The following is a 23296-nucleotide window of genomic DNA, read 5'->3' on the forward strand; positions in this document are numbered from 1 at the left end:
CCTTGTAGTTGCCACCAAAACAGATCTGTTTTGATCCAGAGCTGGAAGAAATTTCAGAAGTCATCCAGTTTAATTTCCTCATTATACAGATGAGGAAACTGAGTCCCAGAGAAAATAAATGTTTTGTTTAAGGTCTTGAATTGGAGAAATAGTTTAGTGAAACTTTAATAATACCTCAAATGAAATATTTTTGTACCCTGGACCTGTGAATTCATACATATAGACTAATGAAATTAGAAGTTTCCTGGAGAAAATCCCTTTGCCTAAGTAGATTAGTTACCTATTAGCTACTCTTAGAGAGTTGCCCAGAAGCACTGCGTGTTTAAGTGATCTTCCCAGAGTTATTTTATATCAATGGCTGGACTTGAATTCTGGCTATCCTAGACCTAAGGAGACCCTGTGACCATTGTAAAAATTACTGAACCAAAAATAAAGCCATGTTCTAGCTAATTATATTCACAACATCTGTCTGACTCTGAGACATCTGACAGATTCCTTATCTTGAGCCTGATAAGTAGCCAAGAATCAGACTCCAAAATGTGCCTCATACTCTAATAAAGATAAAAAACTTCCTTGGAGAGCAGCTGACTAGCTCAGCTGAAGTAGGAACAGGTGAGGATGGAAAAAAAAATCAAGTGTCTTGCAAAGTCCTGCAGAGGGTTGGGAAAAGGGGATGGGGTTAGAAGTGGGTCAAGGATTCTTCATCATATTACACAGAGGAAAGAGATCCTTATTCTAACATAAGCACTTCACTCCAGAAAGGCCTTCTTCTTGGTGAAAAGATAATAAGAGGTATTAAGAAAAAGAACTGCTTGAGCTTTAGCAGGGTATTTGCAATATGAATCAGCAAAGAGCTACAGAAAGACTTAGGTCTTATCTCAAAGATTCTTACCCTGAGGTTCATGGGTAGATTTCAAAGGATCTCTGAATGTGAATGGGGGAAAAAACACTTTTTAATCTTTATTTTCACTAAGGTCTAAATGAAATCCAGCATTTCCCAAGATATTCCATTATTTAAATTATTGTATTATTTAACAATTATAAACAATATTCAGAATATTTTAAAATTATATTGATAATTATTAAATTATATTTTATAATAGTACTTTGGGAAAGGATCCTTAGGTTTTATCAGATCACAAAAAGAGACCTATAATTTACAAAAATAGTCAATAATTCTTGATCCAAGGGGCAACTAGCCGAATTGAGCACTGGCTCTGAAGTCAAGAGAACCTGAGTTCAGAACTAGCCTCAGACACTTGATACGTCCTAGCTGTGTATAAGCAAGTTACTTAACCCCAATTGCCTTGCCAAAAAAAAATTCTTAGTCTAAAAAGGATGCTGTATGTTATAGGGGAGAGAACATTGAGTTTGGAATCAGGTAGGTAGATTAGGGTATAGATTCTATCCTTGTTACTAACTCTATAATCTCAGGCAAGTCACTTAAAATCCCTGGGCCTTAGTTTCCCCATCATTAAAAGCACAGAATTGGACAAAAAGGATTATTCACTATGTGTCTTGGGCTCCTCTCTAAGCATTAGCTACTGAAAGACGGAGGGGTTATAATCTGCTTTGTGAAGAGAGTTTAAACTCCCAAAATGCACTATACTACCAAGATCACAGATCCTTTACATGTTTATGCAAGTCATGAGTTTGTAGTCATTTCTGTGAGTCATGAGAGTTTGGTGAAACTTGTGGACTTTTCAGAATCATGTTTTTAAATGAATAAAATAAAATGCATCCACTGAAAGAGTGTTGCATTTGCAGTCAGAAAATGAGATTAATCCTGAGCCCTTCTATATAATAAGGTCATAACCTCTCTGTACCTCAGTTTCCTTATTTGTGAAATGGGGATGTTGGACTGGGTGATTTCTAAGGTTTGTTCCAGCTCTAAGTTCATGATCCAGTGATCCCATGAACACTCATAGAGAGCTCAGGTTACTGAGATAATGGTATCTTTTGGTAGGTTTGTAAAAATTAAATAGCCACCTTCTTCCTTTCCCCCTCTTTTTCATATTCTTGTAGTTGTTTTAATAAAGGGATACTTTTTGAATTTGGGAAAAAACACTTTAAAAATAATAGGAAATGTGAGCATGATTATGAAACTGTGATGTAGCTGTCCTTTTAGAATGGCTCACATGAAAATTATCACAGAGAAGGGGGACTGAAGACCAAGTGTACCCATACTATGGTATGAGAGAAAAGGGACTGGAATAACCTCTCCCGGGTCCCTTAGCTCAGTCTCCTTAACTTTTGGCAAGCCATCAGGAACCATTCCAGATGGGGATCTCACAGCTCCTCAGTTACCTTCTTGGGTAACTCAAGCTGAGACAAGGACTGGAAATGGAAGGATGGGAAGATGAGGAGTTAATGATAAGTGAGGTTTTTTTTCTTCTGGGTCAGAACATGGGTCAAGAAACTCATATCAGAAGGTTAGCATGTCTATAATGTCAGCCACAGCTTTTATCAGCTTGGATCCAATTAAAGGCAAGAAGGCAAATAAAGTAGAAAGACCATTGGCTCTGTAGTCAACAGACTTGGATTCAAATCCAGCTTCTGATTGCTTACTACCTTTGTGACTTTGGGCAAATCATTTAACCACCCCATGTCTCAGTTTTGTCATCTGTAAAATAGGTTCAAATTTAGCTTCTGACGCTTATTCCCTGTATGACTTTGGGCAAATCATTTAACCACTCCATGCCTCAGTTTCCTCATCTGTAAAATGAGGAAGTTGGACTCAAGGGAGATTTCATTTTTAGATCTCTGAACTAAACTGGAATACTATCATGCTATAAGGAAGAGTGAAGGGGAATGGTTTTAAATAGACATAGAAAGATTTGTATGAATGATATAAGTGAAATAAGCAGAACCACCGAGAAGAACCATTTATATTATAATATCAAAGGGACAGTCATATAACCTTCTGATCCTCACTTTTCTCATCTCTAAATGGAAATAATAATAATATGCCCCCTCTCCTATGAGCTACAGACAGACCTCCGTATTAAGTAATAGAGATTTTCAATAGCATAAAGTTTGGCCATAGTAACTCACAACTGGCTTCTTGACTGTGGGGCACGCCAATAAAAAATGTCTCTATAGTTAAGTAATATTAATATTTAAGAATTAATCATCAGTATTCTATGATCCTAAGTATCTACTATGTGTAAGGTATTAAGCAAAAATCAACCAATCCCTGACTTTAAGGAGTTTACATTCTACTGGAGGGTTATGTATGCATGTAGAAGTGTAGATTTTTTGGGAAGATACCCCTCATTTTATAGAAAAGGAAACTGAAGCAGAGGTTAGGTTCCTTGTCAGGGTTACAAAGGTAATAAGTATCTGAAACAAAATCTGAGTTCAAGTCTTTCTGAATCCAAGATCTGAACTCTAGCCAGAAAATTAACCAGTGCATAAACAAGCAAAAATATCTCAAGGCAACAGGAATATAAAATAGTATTTTAAATGATTCCATTGAAAAGTTAGTTACATTTAAACCATGAAACTATGACTGTGGAGTCCAAACACATGAGGATTTTAAAAGTACAAATCCAGATGAAAAATATTTTAATGGCAAAATAGGGAAAATAAAATGCTGTGATGTACTAGAAAGGGAAGAGTGATGCTTCTGGGAATTCCTTAGAAAGCATATGAATATTCTCTTTCCAGGCTATTGATTTTGTTTCTCTTCAATGGAAGAGCTCTTGTTGGCTCCTTGATAAGTTGCTGTGCTGCACAAGAGCCCGCTGGACTTTAAACCAAAAAGTCTACATCTCATAATTAGCCCTGTTCCTCACCTGCTGTGTGAATTCACTAAGTCATGTCCCATGTCTGAGCTTTACTTCCCTGTTCTATAAAATGGGAATGTTGAACTCAATGGCCTCTACAATCCTTTCCAGGTCTTATATTTGTTGTTTCCATAAAATCTACAATATTTTTCCTTCATTTATCAGAATGGTTATAAAAGAATAGGCCTATGAGATCATTATCTTCTTTGAAACAGGATTTCTTAAGCATGGAGACAATTTTTTTTGGCATACCTCCTAGCCATGAAGCCATTTGTGAGTTGCTGTGGCCAACTTTATGCTACTGAAAATCTCTATTACTTAACTGCTTTGGCCCTTTGAGGTCACGTCAGCTCTAGAAGCCTAGTCAATCTCTCACAAAATATAATCATTCAAAAGAGTTTTGTCTAATAATATATAAAGGAACACCAAGTGGATGAAAAATATTTTTTTGTATGCAATTGAAGGAACAGAGGCATATATATATTGTGCATTTTTATTATGTGTATATATATATATTTATATATATTTGGGTATGGATAATACACACAATACAATAATATATATCACACACATATGTATGTGTGTATGTATGTATACACACACATACATAATGCAAATAGACAGTAAACTAGGTCCTAAAAGCAATCGATCATTATTGAGCACCGACTCTATGTCAAAGACTATTACTAGAGATACAAATTTTCTAAAAAATGAAAAAAAATCATTATTTGTAACATATACATTCTAATGAAAGGACAAGAAGTCCAAATATAAATATTATATGGTATAAACAAGTATAAATGTATCCTGGACTTAGAATCAGGAGTACCAGGGTTCAAATCCCACCTCTGGCGCTTTCTTAGACTTAGCTTTTTCATCTGTGAAATGGGAATAGTAATGGCACCTATTTCACAGAGGATAATTTGAAATAATACATGTAAAAACATTGTTAAGTTGCTATATAAATGTTATCTATTATTATTTATGCAGCATTTTATAGATATTGTACCTTTTGGGTCTCACAACAAACTTGTGCATTAGGTATTGGGTTATTATCTTCATTTTTCAGATGAGGAAACTGAATCTTACAAATCTTAAATAATTTGTCTGTGATCATGTAGCAAAAACTGAATGAAGGGTTTTCTGACTTTGAGTCAAAAACTCTTTCTGCCACCCCATACAAGGCATGGAACATCACAGTCTCTGAAGAAATAAAGTCACAGATCACTCAAAGGACAATAAAGAGACATATGTCAGCATGAATGGGTCACAGCATATTATCAACATGCTAGTGAAAAAAGAAATGTAAAGAATATTATGAGAAAAGAAGATGGACAACCATTGTTCCATTGGCATCCACATAATATCTAGAAATCATAAGGTCATATTCTAAAGTTGAAAGCATTTTTAAGAGTGCTCTAATCCAAATTCCTTATTTTACTGATGAGGAAACTGAGGTCCCAGTGAAGACCTTAGAGTCCCTTGTAAAGGATATACAGGATATATATGGAAAAGGGTCACCCAAGATGAGAAGGCTTGTGTGGGAATTGCCATTGGAGGGAATATCTCCATTCCTGAAATCAGACCTATTGATCTGTCTACTATGATCTATTATAAGCGTACGTAACCTTTTTTTTTTTTCTGAGTCACGGACTCCTCTGGAAGTCAGATAAAGTCTACTGACCCTAATACCACTGCAATTTATTGCCTACATTCATAACTAGAGGAAATGCTAACTTTTAGTTAGAGATCTGTAAACATAAAAGATGTAATGTTTTTGTTGTTCAAGTTCACAGACTTCCTGAAATCAAAGTGTCCATGGATCCCAGGTTAAGAACTCCTGATCTATAATATTCTTGTGGAGGAAAAAAGACTAGGAAATGTAAGCTTCCATCAGGGGTGGACTCACATATAAATAAGGTAAGAGGTCACCTATGTATGCCCTCTGATTTGAAAATTCTGTAAGACTACTTCTATTTTTAATCTCTCCCACCCCTTGCTTTTTTGCTGATGTTTCCAATTAGAAGGAAAAAATTAATGAGGTGCTTTTTTTTAAGTGTATAAAGCAGAGACATATTATTTTATGATATCATTTAGTTACTAATGTACTAACAGCTTTGTACAAAATGTCCTCAGTTTGACTGAAATGACTAATCTAACTCAATCGCTATAGCTTTCTTCCACAAAACAATGAACAACTCCAATCAGCACCATGGAGAATTGCCAAGGAGAAGTTTATTACCGACAATCTGAGGCTTTAATTGGCATCATATTAAACTATAAGTTTTGTTGCTAACAGAAGAAGCATTCTTCGTTCTCCTTTAGAATGATATTGGGCTGGGAGTCAGAAGAATGGCATTCTCCTCTTGGGTGTACTCCTAATCAACTATGTGTCCTTGACCAAATCATTTAGTCTCTGGGGCCCCTGCTTTTCTCAGCTATAAAAGGAAAGAGTTGGCCTTCATGACCTTGATGTTCCTTTGCGATCTAAAATTCTATGACTCCCAAATGGAAGAATATCAAGGGGAATGAGACAACATTTTTAGGGCACTGGGCATCCCCAATTTGTTAGTTAAAATTCAAAGTCATTTTACAACTTACCATATAAATGAGAACTATCAAGAAAAGAAAATTCTTCTGAAGAAGGTAAGTGGATGTGTCCAATGAGATTTGTTTCTGATCCCATCCAGGCACTCAGTAATCTGAGAATACTCTCCACGTGTGCGTTTGACAGAAAATCCTAACAGATAGAAAATGAAAATTAGAGCTAAATTTTTAAATCTTTAAATCTTTGCACAGTAGATAGGGCTAGAATAGGAAAGACCTGGTCTGTGACATCAACCAGTTAAATGACACTAAGAAAGTCACTTTATCTTTTTGTCTTGGGACTTAAATGTTAAGTAAAACACTAGAAAGAAAATTGGCTCTGAAATCAGAGGATTTGGGTTTAAATCTTGGACCTACCATGTTTGACCTATATTACTTTGAAAATTTCATTTAATCTCCCTGGACTTTAGTTTCCTAATCTACAAAATGAGGGGGCTAGATTAGATGGTCTTTGAAATTTCTTGAAATCCTAAACTATGATTCAAGACACTGATGCTCTCAGTTGATTAACTCAGTGAGGGTCACACGGCTAGCAAAGGTGGATTTGAATTCAGGTCTTACTGATTGCAGTTCCAGTGCTCTATCCCCTGAGCTATCTATCCACCTCTGTATAATTTGAGGGAACTCAGTAGGCTCAGAGAATTCCCTAAAATTGTAAATGGTTGAGGAAATCCACTAACTGTGAATCCCTTCGAATAAGGAAATTACAAATCTGAGACTTCCTGCCCCTTCCCCCAAAAACTCCCTATCCAGCATTTTCAGGTTAATAAAAAGCTTGTTTCCCAACAATAATTTGAGGTACATAACACAATTATATTTACCCCCATCTGTCAGATGACTAAAATGAATCTGAGATTATGTAACTTGCTGAAGGTCATGTACAATCAGTGACAGAAACCTGCCTTTTCTTTGTATTTAGAAAAGGATTTTGACACAGAATAGGTGCTTTATTGATTCTCATATGTTAGTAAGCATTCATTAAGTACTTATTATACTTCAAATATATTTCTAAGCAGCGGAGGTACAAAGAAAGGTTTTTTTAAAATGATCTCCTGCCTTCAATAAGTTTATATTCTAATCTGCACAAAATTTATAATAGTTACAAGTTGTTTGGGTTTTTTTTTTTAAAGATGGGGATTTAAAAAATACTTTTTTTTTTTTTTACTGAGTAAAAGCCTGTTTATTTTCTTGAGCATTCTGTTACATTCAAGATGTATTTGAGAAGTGATGGTAACATTTACTAGATACTACAAATTAGGGCAAATGCTAACTTCCAAGAAATGCCCTAAGGAATTGTAGGGAAATAATTCTGTTTTCCACCCTCCTTTTTAAATTTGACAAAGCAATCAAACAAGAAAAGAAAGCCATCAATTATCTAGATATAGGACATACATTTCAACCTTTTTTTTTAAATTACAGCTTTTTATTTATAAAACATATGCATAGGTAATTTTTCAACATTGACCTTCTGTTCCAAATTTTCTCCTCCTTCCCCCAACCTCATCCTCTAGATAGCAGATAGTCGAATACATGTTAAATATGAGAACCAGTACTTTAAAGGAAAGGAAAATCTCTTATCCCAAGGCAGTCCAGGCTAAAAAAGCCTTATTGCCCTACACCATCCAAAAAATACTCAATTATATTCAATATAATACTCAATAAATAATTCTCAATATTTAAAGAAAAGTTCCTTAAGGACAGAGACTCTCTTTTGCCTTTTTTTTTTTTGTATTCCCAATGCTTAGCACAATGCCTGTCACATAGTAAATACATAATAAATTCCTGTTGAATAAGCTGTTTATTTTTGTTTTGGATTTTTTTGAATGGAGAAAACTAATCAGTTCTAAGGTTCTGGGCAATCTGTCTCTGTCCCCAGAGTTTTCTTGGGTAAAACTACATCTTGGTGTTTCATCTTGGTCCAATTGTATTTCTCAACACACATTTCATGAAATTTCTGAAGGTCTGCCCATTGCAGTCCCCATAAGGCTCGTTGGGATTGCTTCATATCCTTCTTACTGATTTTGAAGCAGTCTAGAAAAAAGGAGATAATCCAGCACAAAATTTTTCCGGGAAAATTTAAGAAGAAATCAAGAGAACTGAAATAAAGGGAAAAGAGTCTGCTTTTCCTATACAGTGTGATGAAGAAGAAATAGAGCTGTTTCCTTCCCCATAGGACCTACATTTGAATCTTGCTCCCATTACTTAATAGCTATAGGATCCTGAACCACCTATTCATGTTCTGTCATAGGCAACTGCACAGCATAGTGGATTAGTGATGAATTTGGAAGTAAGAATACTTGAATTCAAATCTCACCTTATTTTAGTGACTTATTAGCTATGTGACAGTAGGCAAGTCACTTAACTTCCTTTAGGTCTTTGTAAAATAGACATACTGGAGATACCTAGGTAGTGCAAATAGATAAGGTTTGGGTATGAAGTCAGGAATATCTGAGTTCAAATACTCCTCAAATATTAGCTGTGTAACTCTGCATAGAACACTTAACCTCTGCCTTTTTTTTAAATCTGCAAAACAGGAGAAATAATAGCACCTCCCTGCCAATATTGAGAGAATCAAATTATATATTTTTTTTAAAAGTAGGGATAATAATATCCCTGTCTCTCAAGGCTATTGTAAGGATCAATCAAGATTCAGAAAAAGAACTCTGGGAGATGACTAAAAACCATTACATTGAATTCCCAATCCCTATATTTATGCACACCTGCATTTTTGATTTCCTTCACAAGCTAATTGTACAATATTTCAGAGTCTGATTCTTTTTGTACAGCAAAATAACGTTTTGGTCATGTATACTTACTGTGTATCTAATTTATATTTTAATATATTTAACATCTACTGGTCATCCTGCCATCTAGGGGAGGGGGTGGGGGGGTAAGAGGTGAAAAATTGGAACAAGAGGTTTGGCAATTGTTAATGCTGTAAAGTTACCCATGCATACATCCTGTAAATAAAGGCTATTAAATAATAAAAAAAAAGGCTCAATCAAGATTGTAGGTAAAGGCTTTGCAGCCTTAGAGCACTATATAAGTGCTATTATTACTCATCTTAATATTGCTCAATTTAGTTTCCCAATTAGGAAAGATCTCTGCCACTTACAATCTTAGGGAGTCCTCTAAACCTACTGAGGTAAAATGACTTCCCTAGGATTATACAGAAGTAGACAGGTAACTCAGAGGATAGCATACTGGGTCTGGAGTTAGAAAAACCTGAGTTCAAATACAGGGTTAGTATTATGAATACTTAGTATTCATTGAGAATACTATCCTACAATATTCCTGACAAATCAGAGGATTTAGTATAAGAAAACAACATAAGAGGATCACCTAATCCAACCTCTCCATTTTACAGATGAAGAAACAGAGAAATATGTTCAATGTTACACAGATAAAAAGTAGAAGAACTAGAATTTCAAACCAAATCTTATCACTTTCAAGCCAATATTTTTTCAAGTACATTATTTTGCTTAATGAATTGTCATCCAGCCTGCACTCAGAAGGATGCCCATTATGGAAGCTTCAGGTTCATGGGATCTGAGATTTTGAATTAGAAAGGATCTAAGAGGTCACTGAATCTAATCCCTAATTGGCCCAAAGGTTTAGTGACTTGCCCAGGATTACAACAGCTAAATAAGTATCAGAAGTGGAATTCAAAATCATGTCCTCCCACCTCCAAGTCTAGCATTCAATCTATCCTTAATTCACTAAAGGCTTATACCTGTTCACATCTCATCTCTTAGTCAACTAAAAAGTACTTATTTTTTACCTATTATATGCTCTGCTGGCAATGCAAATATCATAAAGGAAACACTTCCTGTCCTCTAGGAGCTTACATTCTATGAGGGGAAGGGACATGGTGCTCTCCAAGGTAGCTTCTACATAAACCTATAAGGCACATTGGATCAGAAAAAGCAAATAAAAGCTTTACAGGATTAAAAACAAAACAAAACAAAACAAAAACCTCTCTTTTTAGAAAACACTGGATGCCATTGAAAGCCATTCATTGATGTTAACTATGCTTTCAAATAAACATTTTCTTTTCCTAGTCCCATTTCTTTCTTTCACAGACTCAGCCCAACCCAAGACTCAGGGAATAATACTAGGAGTAAAGAACACTTCCTTATGATTATAACTTTGTCCTTGAATAAGCTTTACTTGGCCTTGGGTAAGCCATATAATTTTCTGATACTGTTCTACACTAGAATTTCAAAACAGTTTTAAAAATTATATGTATATACATACGTACATATTACATATATATTTGAGTGCCAAACTATACATGCAAAAATATACATACATATACACATGAGTTTTGAAAGCTTTAGAAACTGTTTTAATTTTAGGTTCTATGTTTAAGATTTGAAAGAATTTTAGAAACAATTATGTATAATGTGGATATATTTAGGTGTACACATGTATATGTAAGATATACACATATAACATGGATATATATATATAACATATACATATATTTATGTATTTGAATCTTAAAACCATTTTAGAAATTGTTTTAATTTTAAGTTCTATGTTTAAGTTTTGAAAGAATTTTAGAAACAATTATTTATGAAGTGTATATATTTATGTATATGTGTATATATATATGCATATATATATTTGAATCTTAAAACCATTTTAGAAATTGTTTTAATTTTAGGTTCTATATATGTGTATATTTATGGATATATATGTTACATACACATATGTATATCACACACATATACATACAAAGATATCATAGAGAGTCACACTTAGAAGACTCAAAACTCTGGCTGTTATAGCTTGTGTTTTTTAGTAAATCATTCAACCTCAGTGAACCTGAGTTTGTTTTCATCTTTAAAATGGAGATAGCAATCCTTTTGCCTCCTCCCCATGGCAGAACTATTACAAAGAACAAATGAGAGTGTGAATAATTAGAGGAGACCTCAGAACATGCTCATCCACCAGCTACCAGAAACTTTATTTACCTCATTTCAGTCACTATTTTTAAGACTTCTAATGAGGAGAAACCCCTTTTGCAAAGGAACTCTTGATCTCAAAGGTTATCCAATTGACTCGGAAATAGCAATGTCTGTTTGAAGCATTTACCTTCCATAAAGATGCCTGAAGCCCAGACCAACTAGCCAAACTCCATTCTGTGGACTTTACCCCCATGATTCATTTGCCTCTTCTCTCTCCACCCCTGTATGACATTTCTCTCACTGCTGAATTTCTCTATTCACCTCTATTTTGAGGAAAGGTCCAAGCCTTCTTTCTCTAGACTTCACCACAATGACTGGCAATGGGCACCTCCCCCTTGATAATGTCTCTTCTCCCTTTCATGTACTCTTATTTCCCCATTACAATGTATGCTTTTTTGTTTATATTTGTGTTCCCAGTGCATTACATAGTTCCTGGCATACAGTAGGTGCTTAATAAATATTTATTGACTTAAGAAAGCCTAAATATGTTTCACTATAAGTTCTATCTGCTGTTCTTTGTTCTTTTTCCTTCCATCAAACAGAACAAGACTGATTTGTCTTCCTCATGGTAAACTGTGTCATGTCAAACTGAAGCCTTCTCTTTTCTCTAAATGTATTCTGATTCCTTCATCTGGTTCTTAAAATAACTGATCCTGGTGGTTCTCCTCAAAGCACTTTCTAAGGTTCTAGGACTAGAAGGGATCTCAGAGGTCAAGTGCAACCCCTTCATATGAGTTAAAGGAGCAAACACTGTCACTGGAGAGACAACAGGCAATCATGTAAGACTTCTTAGCTATGTCATGTTGCTGACTCATCCTGTTGTTATAGTTCATTGAAGTGTCCAGATCTTTTTTTTTTCAGATGAATTAATTGCTACTCAATTATGTCTCTCTCATTTGGTACTGAAAAACTTAATTTTTTAAAACCCAAATGTAGATTTGATGATAATCCCTATTTAGTGTCATTTTATTAAATTTAGTCCTAAAAGTCAAGTTTATTTGCAAATCACAGTTTTGTATGCATCTTTAAAAAAACATTTCAAAAATACTAGCAGTGATGTAGTGCAGTACTTTGTGAAGTTTAAAATTATATGAATATACATATATCAGTTAGTCAATCAATAGGCATTTATTAAGGACTTATTATGTGCCACAAAGAAACACAAAAAAGAATACAAAAGGATGCAAAGAAAGTAAAAACAAACAAAAATCCCCTGTCCTCATGGGGCTCACAATCAAATATACATGCAAAAAATTATGTATGAATAAGATTTATATACAAGAAACAGAAGATGCTAGGTGGCAGTATGAAATTGATTTGGAGGGAAGGAGGTCGGTAAAAACTTCATGTGTAGCAATTATCTTCCTCTAACAAGATAGTGGCTCTTCATTGAGTTTTTATTGGATATGAAATCATGTTCATTCTCTGTTATCCAAGGACAGGCCCGGGGAACATTAAAAGAAATTCATTTTGATTTAGGGAAGAAAGTTCTTTTCTCATTAGTCAGCTCCTCAGAGTGCCTCAAATGACAACAGAAGGAACTAAAGTTATTGGCCACAATAATTATCAATGATCACATAATGGTTCAAGAGTCTCATTGGTGGAGGGCATGCCTTTCCCAACATAACTTCACAATTCTGAAGTGCTAACATAAGGAAATAATTCTGAAAAACATATTATAAATGATGGAGTTTCCATCTACATCAGTGAAGATAGGACTTCCACTAAGGAAATCACAGATCATTCAATTATGAAGTACCATTAGTATTTTAAATGCTTCCTTCCATCATGAATGGCATATAAACTAATGCAAAAAAGTAAACAAAACCAGAAAAAAATATACACAATGACTACAAAATGTAAAGGAAAAGAGAATCAACAATCAAATGAAACTGACTGCTAAGGACTGAGCCTGATCTCAAAGAAGAGATATAGGGAGGCACTTCTCATCTTTTGTGTGTGGGACACAAACTATCTTCATGTCTTCCCTTAAAGACTGCTTCCTTTTTATCCCTTGCTTCTACATAATTGCTTATATGTTTCCCCTTCCTCATTAGATTATAAGATTCTTGAGAACATTTTGCCATTCTTTTTTTGGCCATTTTTGTCATTCTTCATATTTTCAGTGCTTATCACAGTACCTGACACATTACAGATGCTTAATAAATGTTTATTAACTGACCAGCAGCACAGTACCTGGCATGTAATAGACACTTCCTTTTTGTTGAGGTAATTTGTTGAGGGTTAAGTGACTGGCCCAGGGTCACACAGCCAGGAAGTGTTAAGTGTTTGAGATCAGATTTGAACTCAGGTCCTTCTGACTTCAAGGCTGGTACTCTATCCACTGCATCATCTAGTTGCCCCACATATAGTAGACATTTGATAAATGTTTGTTGACTTGACCTGTTAGTGCATGGATTAATTGATTCAACAGTCTTTCCCTCTGTATTTTCTTCTTTGTTATAGGGATGGCTTTCTGAAATGCATATACTGGGAAATGAAAGTGACATAAGAAAAAATTTATATCTAGACATTTTAAAATACTTTGCTGGCTGCCTAGAAAAGTGAATATGAGTAAATAACTATTAAGCACATGACCTAGGAGAGCAAAATGAGGTCAATTTTTTCCAGGAAAATGCTTGTATGTTTTCTCAATTTTATGGATATTTATGAAGCTCCTATTATGTACTAGACACTTCATTAGGTGCTGAGGAAACAGAAAAAAGGCAGTCTCTGCCCTGAAGGAATATGTGTGCTACCAGGACATGGTAGAGAGGAAGAATAAAACATTTTTTGTTTTGCTTTGTGATTTGATTGGTTTGGGGAGCTACCAATGAAGAAACACCTTTTGCCAAAACAGAACAGATCCTATCCTGCAATTTAATCTTGGACAGATGCCTGGAGCAAAGTGAAGTGACTTAAATGGGCATCTGGGACAACTCTTGAATCCAGAACTTCCTGACTGAAGCTGGTTCTCTCTAACCATTACATAATGGCTGCCCCCACATTGAAATGATTAGTGCTTTCTCAGACTCCTTAAAGTATTCCATGTATCTCAGAGCACTTGGCAGAAGTGACAGATGATATGTTGAAATAACTTGGCGAGTTTTCTAAGGTGGAAATTAAATCAACATTATTAGCTAGCGAGGAGACAACTATGTTTTTAATGATGTCCTTTCTAATTGGTCCATGAGATTCTCTCCCTATTTCAAAATACACTGGAGTAAGAGATTAAAAGGTCAGAAAGAGAAAGATCTGAAAACTTGGGCAGTTATTTTTAAAGGGTTTCCCATCTATCTCAGAAAGGAAATTCCACAACTTCCTTTGATAATGTACTGTAGGATTGGAGAGTCGAAAGAGGCAGGAAATGGCTTCTGATATCCTCCCCAAATTCCTTCACTGTGACTGAAAATCCATAGTATCCTTTGGGCATAAAGGAAATAGCACTCGTTTCAGCAAACTTTCCCATAAAGATGTCATTTAAAGATCTTCCTTATATTCAAAGAGACAATGGGGGAAGAATTAAATTCAATCCAATTCAACAACCATTTATTAAGCACCTACTGTATGCCAGATCCTATGCTAGACTCTTGGGATAGAAAGAACAAAGTGAGCTGATCCTTGCTTCCATGGAACTTACACTGAGAGTATTCATATCTTCACCACATGGGTTCAGGTCTTACCTTTGAGGAGTATTTGCTGTGAGGCTCTGGGTAAATCACTTCCCTGCCCAGACCTCTAAACAATTCTGTAAGACTGTAACCTGCTGAGAAGGTGGCAACCCTGCCTAAACAGAGGGAATTTCCTCTTCTGGGAGTTCCCTGCACCAGTGAAATCACAAGTTTGATCCCATTCCCTCCACAGGCTTTAGGGAAAGAGAGCAGAGTTCTGGATTTGTCATTAGAGGATCTGAGTTCAAATTTTTGTTCTGCTACTAACCAGTATTTTTTTTATTAGCCAGTAACTTTGAGCTTCAGTTTCTCCATAGGTGAAATAAGTTTTCTATCAGATTCCCTTCGTTAGTCCCTTACAGCTCTAAATCTATGTCCCTTTGATCCCAATAATAGGAATAATAGCTGGCATTTAGATAGCACTTTTAATGAACATAAGCATTTTACAAACTTTATTTCATTTGATTCTCATAACAATCCTGTGAGATGCTACTGTTGTTTCCATTTTACTGAAGAGAAAATTGTGGCTCAAAAAAGGAAAATGACTTGGCTAGAGCTTCCAAGGTAAAAGGTACCAGAGTCAAGCTGTGAACCAGGTCTTCCTGACCCCAAGTTCAAGTCGCTGTCTAGTCTGGTATCCCTTACTTTTGGCTTCCTTTATCTTTGTTACCATGCTCATTTAACTCACTGAGGCATGGGAGGCTTGTGTGGCACATAGAGCTAGGACTGGACCTGTAGTTTTACTGATAGAGGGAATTCCCAGGTGAGGGAACTCTCTACCCAAGCTACAACTTATCTTCCTGGAGAGTGGTCTAAAGAAGCACTCAGAAGTTAGGTGAATAGCAAAAAATGACTTGAATTCAAATCTTACTGGTTCCAAGGAAACCCCCATTATGTCACACTGCCTCTTTGGGGTACATGATAATCCCCAAATCTTATCCAATCACTTATGTCAAACCTCCCTCTTTTCCCCATTTGAATTCTGAGAAAAGGTCTGTATTTTCTCTCACTATATTACTTCCTGTTTAATTCAACTTCTTTGACTTTGGGAATGTTGACCATAGACAAATATTCTGCATGGATTTCATTCTTCCTTTAGCACAGAGGGTGAAAGGTCACATACTTGACAATATATATGACCTCCCCCCAAAACAAATCAAGCCATTTTGAAAAACTGTCGTCACATATTTTTGAACCTGATGAAATTCCTCATTTATACAATAGGCATAAATAATATCTTCACTATTTCACATTACCATAATCCCAACTGAAATCATGAATGTAATGAAATGTAAACCTTTTTTTGTTGTTATTTATGTATTATGTTGTTATTTATATTTAATGATAATGTGGAGGTTGGGAAGGGCACCCCAAAAGTGTGGGGTCATAGACTGGTATTGTAAAGTATCTCAAAAGAATTTGCAGGCTTAAACCCATTTCTTGGTCAAGGGTCAAAGTTTTATTGTAATTGTAATGCCATTACAAGAGGGCTAAGTTCCAAAAGAAATTAGCAAAGAAACAAGAGCAAGGACACACATTTATTCAGCTTTCTATCATTGACATGCTAATTCTATGGTCCATAGGTAGGGTCAGTAGTCTCTGGAATTTGGTTCTCACTGACCAGATTAGTAGTGTACTTTAATATTATATTTACTTATTTCATTAATCATTTTAAATGATGAAAATACAACATAATTTATTTTTAGATTTATTATATAAACATTTTTATATTTATTATTATTTGTTACATAAAATATATTTATATTTTATTGTTTATATTATATAAAATATATTCATATTCTATTACTTTTATATTTTATAAATTATCATTTGTTATATAAAATCTTTTAATATTTTATTATCTATATTATCCTAGAAAAACTATATTTATGTACTCCTTGAGAGTAGAGTGTTTAGGACTTAGTTTTTTATATTTTGTGCCTCTAGAATTTCAGTGCCTATTATGTATTAAGCACAAAGAATAGCTTCTAGCATATAGTTGGTGCTTAATGTTTGTTGATCGATATTGCTCTTATTTTAAAGTTTAGGCAGTGACCTATTATATGGCCTTTGTTTTTTTTTTTACCTCAACTTCTCAAGAGCTAAGATACTCAAATTTTTTCCTCAAGGGGAATTTCTTATATGGGAGCACTTTCCACCAAACCAGATTGCAAGCCTGTTTTGATTTTAGAATCATGAGATCATGAGTGGAAGGGACCTTCAAGACTTTCTAAATAAGATGGATGAGGAAACTGATCAGAAATTCATTGATTTAAACCTGAAGAGTCCCATCCAGTCTAATTCCTACTCCTTAACTACAAAATTAAGAAAATAGAAACCTTGGGGGTTATAGCAAAAGCCAGATTTGAAACCAGGTCCAGTAGCTTCTGAATTAGTTTACTATCCATCATTTTTTTTAATAGCTCTCAGTCCTAGGGAGTAGTCTAAGGTCCAGATGAGATTAACTGATTTAATTAATGTACACAGTTGGTCAGTGCCAGAGGGCAGGGTATCCTTCAAATCCACCCCACTGTCCATGGTGCTAGAATTGCCTAACTTCTAAGATGCATTATCTACTTCAAGAACCAGACTATTCCATTAAGCTCCCGTGTTCTTCTTCAAAGGCCGCTTTATTAATTTCCTGTTTCTCAAAGCACCTGACCCTCAACCCAAAAGTTCTTGCTATGTGAAGTGTACAGATATAGTAAGTTGGAGTCCAAACATTCTTTTAAAAAATTATGAGATTTTTCCAGTGTCATTTGATTTACCTGTTCACTAACATGATATGCTAGTGATAGGGAAGTGGTTGGCAATTAACTACCATTATTCAAGAATTTGGGTTCAAATCCTGTCTCTGACATCTACAGCCTGTTTGATCTTGGGGAGTTATTTCATCTCCTGGGCCTCAGTTTTGTATTTATAAAATGAGGTTATTGGACTCTGTCCTATGAGATCTGTCCAAGTATTTTTTGTTGTTTTTGGTGAGGCAATGAGAGTTAATTCGGGATTTGCCCAGGATCATACAGCTAGTATTAAGTGTCAGATTTGAACTCAGGAATACCTGACTCCAGGGAAGGTGCTGCCCCCTCTCCTAGCTCTAAATCTATAATCCCAGAATTAAGTTATCATCCAGAAAACAATTAATAGGAAAGAAAGAAAGCCAGTCTTGTACCAAGAACAAAGGATCACAGATAGAGTGTACTGATAACCATGGAGGAAAGCATCCATTTTCTTATAAATAATTCACTTCTGGCCTCGACAATAGCCTAAGAAGTGTTTTGGCTGCCCCCAATCTCTTCTCTCTTCCATGATGCACAGAGATGCCAAATAGATATTCCTAAAACACAGATTTGACCATGTCCCTGCAAGCCACATCCCACTCAAATTTTCCATGGCTCCATGTTGAGAGACACAAATAAGTCAGCTGGCATTTAATGCTTTCCACAATCTGACCTCCTATCTACCCTTCCAATCTTATTTCTTTATTTCTTTATTTTTTTTTTTTTTGCAGGACAACTGGAGTTAAGTGACTTGCCCAGAGTCACACAGCTAGAAAGTGTTAAGTGTCTGAGGCTGAACTTGAACTCAGGTTCTCCTGATTCCAGAGCCAATGCTCTATCCACTCTATCTAGTTGCCTTCTCCAATTATATCTCCTATCAATGTCTTTTATATACTCTGAGTTCAGGCTAAATTGGCTTGCTTGCTAGCTCATAAATAATCTTCCATCTTTTGCTTTTTCACAGACTCTGTGGGATGACCAGACTCAAACCCTGAATGGACACTGAAGATTATTTGGTTCCACTCTATTAATTTACACAAGAGGAAATGAAGACCCCCCCACAGCGATCAAATGATTTATCCAAGGTCAATAGAAGGATTGGAATTCAAAAGCAGAATTTGGCTCTAAATTCAGAGTTCTTTCTAGTACATCATTCTAAGATTCAGAGGTATTATACTATTTGCCCATTCTGAAACTTGAATCTAGATCTGATAACTTCAAATATAAAATTTTTTTACAGGATCATAGGATTAGGGGCTAGAGGGAACCATAAATTCATTATTTTGTGAGAGACAGACACACGGTGAGACAGAGACTGAGAAAGAGAGAGAGAGAGAGAGAGAGAGAGAGAGAGAGAGAGAGAGAGAATGAGAACAGAGACAGAGAGAGACAGAAACAGAGAGAGAGAGAGAGAGAGACAAAGAGAGAAAAAGGAAGAGACATAAAGATAGAGACAGAGACAGAGAGACAGAGAGAGAAGAGGAAAAGAGAGAGACATACACACAAAAAGATAGAGAGAGAGACACCTAGAGAAAGATAGAGATAGAGATGGAGAGAGACAGAGAGAGAAAGAGAGACACACAGAGAGAAACAGAGAGAAAAAAAAGGAGAGACACAGAGAGACAAAGACAGAGACAGAGACAAAGAGAGACAGAGAGAGAGAAGAGAATATAGAGAGACATACACACAGAGAGATAGAGAGATAGAGATGGAGAGAGACAGAGACAGAGACAGAGAGAAATGAGACTCAGGGAAAAATGAGCCATCCAAGCACATATACATGAAATTTGAACTCAGGTTTTTCTGAATGCAAGTGTATGCCATTCTGCCTCTTGGAGGGTCTAAGATTCTAATTTAGCTTGTTCTCTATATAACTTTAGTAACTCATTTCAATTTTCTGTGTCTTCAATTTTTCATTTCAAGGTTCTGGACAAAATTACTCCCAAGATTCCTCCAATCCCTAAACCCCATATTGTTGTGCCTAGTCCCAGTCTATGATTTCACTGATATACAGAGAATACTAACATCTCAAGATATACAGTGTAAAATGGAAGGTAATCTCAAAGTGAAGGTGCTAGCAGTGGTCAAGAAGGGAAAAGCTTCTTGCTAGGCTTCCCACTAGTCCTGCCATGCTTGTTTTTGGGGAGGTTCCCTATAAGAAATTTCATTCTACTCTGTTAACAAAAAGAAAAGGGTGGGGCTGCTAGGTGGCTCAGTGGATGGAACACGACCATGGAGTTAAGAAGAACTGAGTTCAAATTTGACATCAGACATTTAACACTTCCTAGCTGTGACCCTAGGCAACTCACTTAACCTTAATTGCCTCTCAAAAACAGAAAAAAGAGAGAGAGGAAAAAAAAGAAATCAAGGGAAACTTTGAGGCAGAGGTGAATGGGAATTACACATACATTATACATAAAATCACTGATTTAAGTGACATAAATCAATTTTGGTAACTTGGTGGCACAATGGATAGAATGATAGATCTAGAATCAAGAAGGTCTGAGTTCAAATGTGCTACCTTGAGCAGGAAACTTAATGTGTCTGCCTCAGTTTCTTCATCTGTAAAATAAGGAAAAATAATAGCTTCTATCTCTTAGGGTTATTACGAGGATAAAATGAAATAATATTTGTAAAGCACTTTGCAAACCTTCAGTGTTTTATAACTGCTATTACTATCATCATCATCTTTTACTTTAACTTTGCAAAGAGCCTTCTTCACATTTGACTGGCAAATCCAACCTATAACCAGATAAATCTCTTATAGTATAGTGCTTGATTACAAGAAATGGAAATCAAACCATGTGTGATAGGAAAATATGAAGAAGAAAAAACCCACTTCTGGCCAGGGATATTAGGGAAGAATGTTTTATTGAGAAAGGTGACACTTGAGGTGGGCCTTGAATGATTTTAGTACATGAAAATGATCATCAGATAAAAAAATCTAGAGCTGGAAGGGAACAAGCATTTATTAGACATCTACTGTGTGCAAGATATTATGCTGAGCACTTAAAAATATTAGCTCATTTAATCCTTACAACAACCAAACCTCATTTAACAGTTGAGGAAGTGGAACCAAGGTGGCAGAGTAAAGGCAGGAAATTGCCCAAACCTTTCCCCCAAACTGTTCCAAATTCCTTTAAATAATGACTCTAAACAAATTTTAGAGCATCAGAACACACAAAAACACAGGGCCAGTGCAGCCCCTGACCCAGTCCCAGACCCAGAGACAAACCCAGACACAGCTCTGGTCTAACCTCTGAATCAGCAGCATTACTACTGGCTTCTAGATCTCTCAGCCCAGAAACACCAAAGATGACCTGGAAGGTCAGCAGAAAAAGTCTATGGAACCAGAGTAGAGCTCAGTGTGCAATCCTGGTGCAGGCCCAGTCCCAGCCCCAGCTCTCACCCAGATTCCAGCATCAGTGAGGTGAGACTTCTGAATCAACAGCAGGCTTCTGAACTTCTCTGCCTTGGGATACCAGAGAGAACTCAAAGGTCAGTGGAGAAGGTCTGTGGCACTGGGGTGGGAGTCTGGTGTGCAGTCCCAGCATAGCCTGGATCAGGGAAACCCTAGACCTAGCCAGCACACTAGATCTTACATGTAAATAGGGCTGGGGGGGAGGGGTCACACCTAACAACTCCAGGGCAGAAAAGAGTGCTTGTGGTCAGGTTCCTAGAAGGATTTCTGAAAACAACTGCACAAAATCCTTAAAACTTGCCATAGAGCACCTTCTCTCCTGGAAACCAAGCCCTACTTTAACAAAGAGTTAAAAGCAAAAGAACAAACTAGGAAAATGAGCAGAAAACAAAAAAAAATTTCTGACCATTGAAAGTTATCATGGTGATAAGGAAGATCAAAACACACACTCAGAAGATGATAACAAAGTCAAATCTCCTACATACAAAGCCTCCAAGAAAAATAAGAATTGGGATCAAGGAAGGGAAGAGCTCAAAAAGGACTTTGAAAATCAAGTAAGAGAAACAGAAGAAGAATTAGGGAAAGAATTGAGAGAGGTGAATGAGGAAATACAAAAATTTAATGAGGAGAATGCCTTAAAAAGCAAAATTGGTCAATTGGGAAAGGAGGCACAAAAGCTCACTAAGAAAAATAATTCCTTAAAAAAAATAGAATTGACTGATGGACGTGGTTCTTTTCAACAATAAGATGATTCAGACCATTTCTAATGGTCTTGTGATGAAGAGAGCCATCTACACCCAGAGTACACTGGGGAAACAGAATGTAGATCACAACATAGCATTTTCACTCTTTTTGTTGGTGTTTGCATTTTATTTTCTTTCTCATTTTTTCCCTTTTTGATCAGATTTTCTTGTGCAGCAAGATAATTGTATAAATATGTGTACATATATTGGATTTAACATATTTTTTAACATGTTTAATATATATTGGATTACCTGCCATCTAGGGGAGGGGGTGAGGGGAAAGAGAGGAAAATTTGGAACACAAGGTTTTGCTAGGGTCAATGTTGAAAAATTGTCATGCATATATGTTTTTGAAAATAAAAAGCTTGTATTTTAAAAAGAGGAAAAAATACAATTGAGCAAATGGAAGCTAATGAATTTATGGGAAATCAAGACACAATAAAGGAAATACCCTGCCAAAAATGAAAAAAAAATAGAAAAAATGCAAAATATCTCATTGGAAAAACAACTGACCTGGAACACAGATCCAGTAGAGATAATCTAAAAATTATTTCTTTACCTGAAAGTCATAATAAAAAAAAGAGTCTGGGCACCATCTTTCAAGAAATTATCAAGGAAAACTGTCCTGATATTCTAGAACCAGAAGACAAAATAGAAATTGAAAGAATCCCCTACTACCTCCTGGAAGAGATGCCAAAACCAAAAGTCCCAGGAATATTACAGCCAAATTCCAGAACTTCCAGATCAAGGAGAAAATATTGTAAGCATCCTGAGAGAAACAATTCAAGTATGATGTAGCCACAGTCAGAATAATACAAGATTTAGAAGCTTCTACATTGAAGGAGCCAAGGGCTTAGAATATGATATTCCAAATAGCAATGGAGCTAGGATTGCAACCAAAAATCATCTGTCTGGCAAAACTGAGTATATTCCTTCAAAGGAAAAGGTGCTCAATGAAACAGAGTATTTTCAAGCATTTGTGATGAAAAGACCAGAGCTGAATGGAAAATTTGATTTTCAAATACAGGACTCTCAAGAAGCATAAAGAGGTAATCAGGAAAGTGATATCATGAGGGACTTAATAAGATTTATCTGTTTATATTCCTACATAGGAGCATGATACTTGTAACTCATTAGAACATTTTCATTATTAAGAAATTAATAGTTGGAAGGAGTATATATAGACAGAGGGTATGGGTGTGAGTTGAATATGAAGGAATAATATATTTTTTTAATGATGAAATTAAGGGGTGAGAGAACAATGTGCTGGGAGAAAGGGAAAGGGAGAAGTGAAATGGTGCAAATTATCTGCC

At 35.8% G+C, this 23296-nt stretch overlaps 1 protein-coding gene across 1 annotated transcript in view; it reads right to left on the minus strand.

The window, feature by feature from the left end:
* Window positions 1-23296, minus strand: part of NR1H4 (nuclear receptor subfamily 1 group H member 4) — an 85245-nt gene that overhangs the window by 54850 nt on the left and 7099 nt on the right. Inside the window, exon 2 of the mRNA XM_023504410.2 lies at window positions 6390-6528. Within this exon, the coding sequence (XP_023360178.1) occupies window positions 6390-6474 (85 nt within the window). The 5' untranslated portion in view covers window positions 6475-6528. The remainder of the gene's footprint in view (window positions 1-6389; window positions 6529-23296) is intronic.

This window comes from Sarcophilus harrisii, chromosome 5, assembly GCF_902635505.1.
Source record: "Sarcophilus harrisii chromosome 5, mSarHar1.11, whole genome shotgun sequence".
NCBI lineage: Eukaryota > Metazoa > Chordata > Mammalia > Dasyuromorphia > Dasyuridae > Sarcophilus > Sarcophilus harrisii.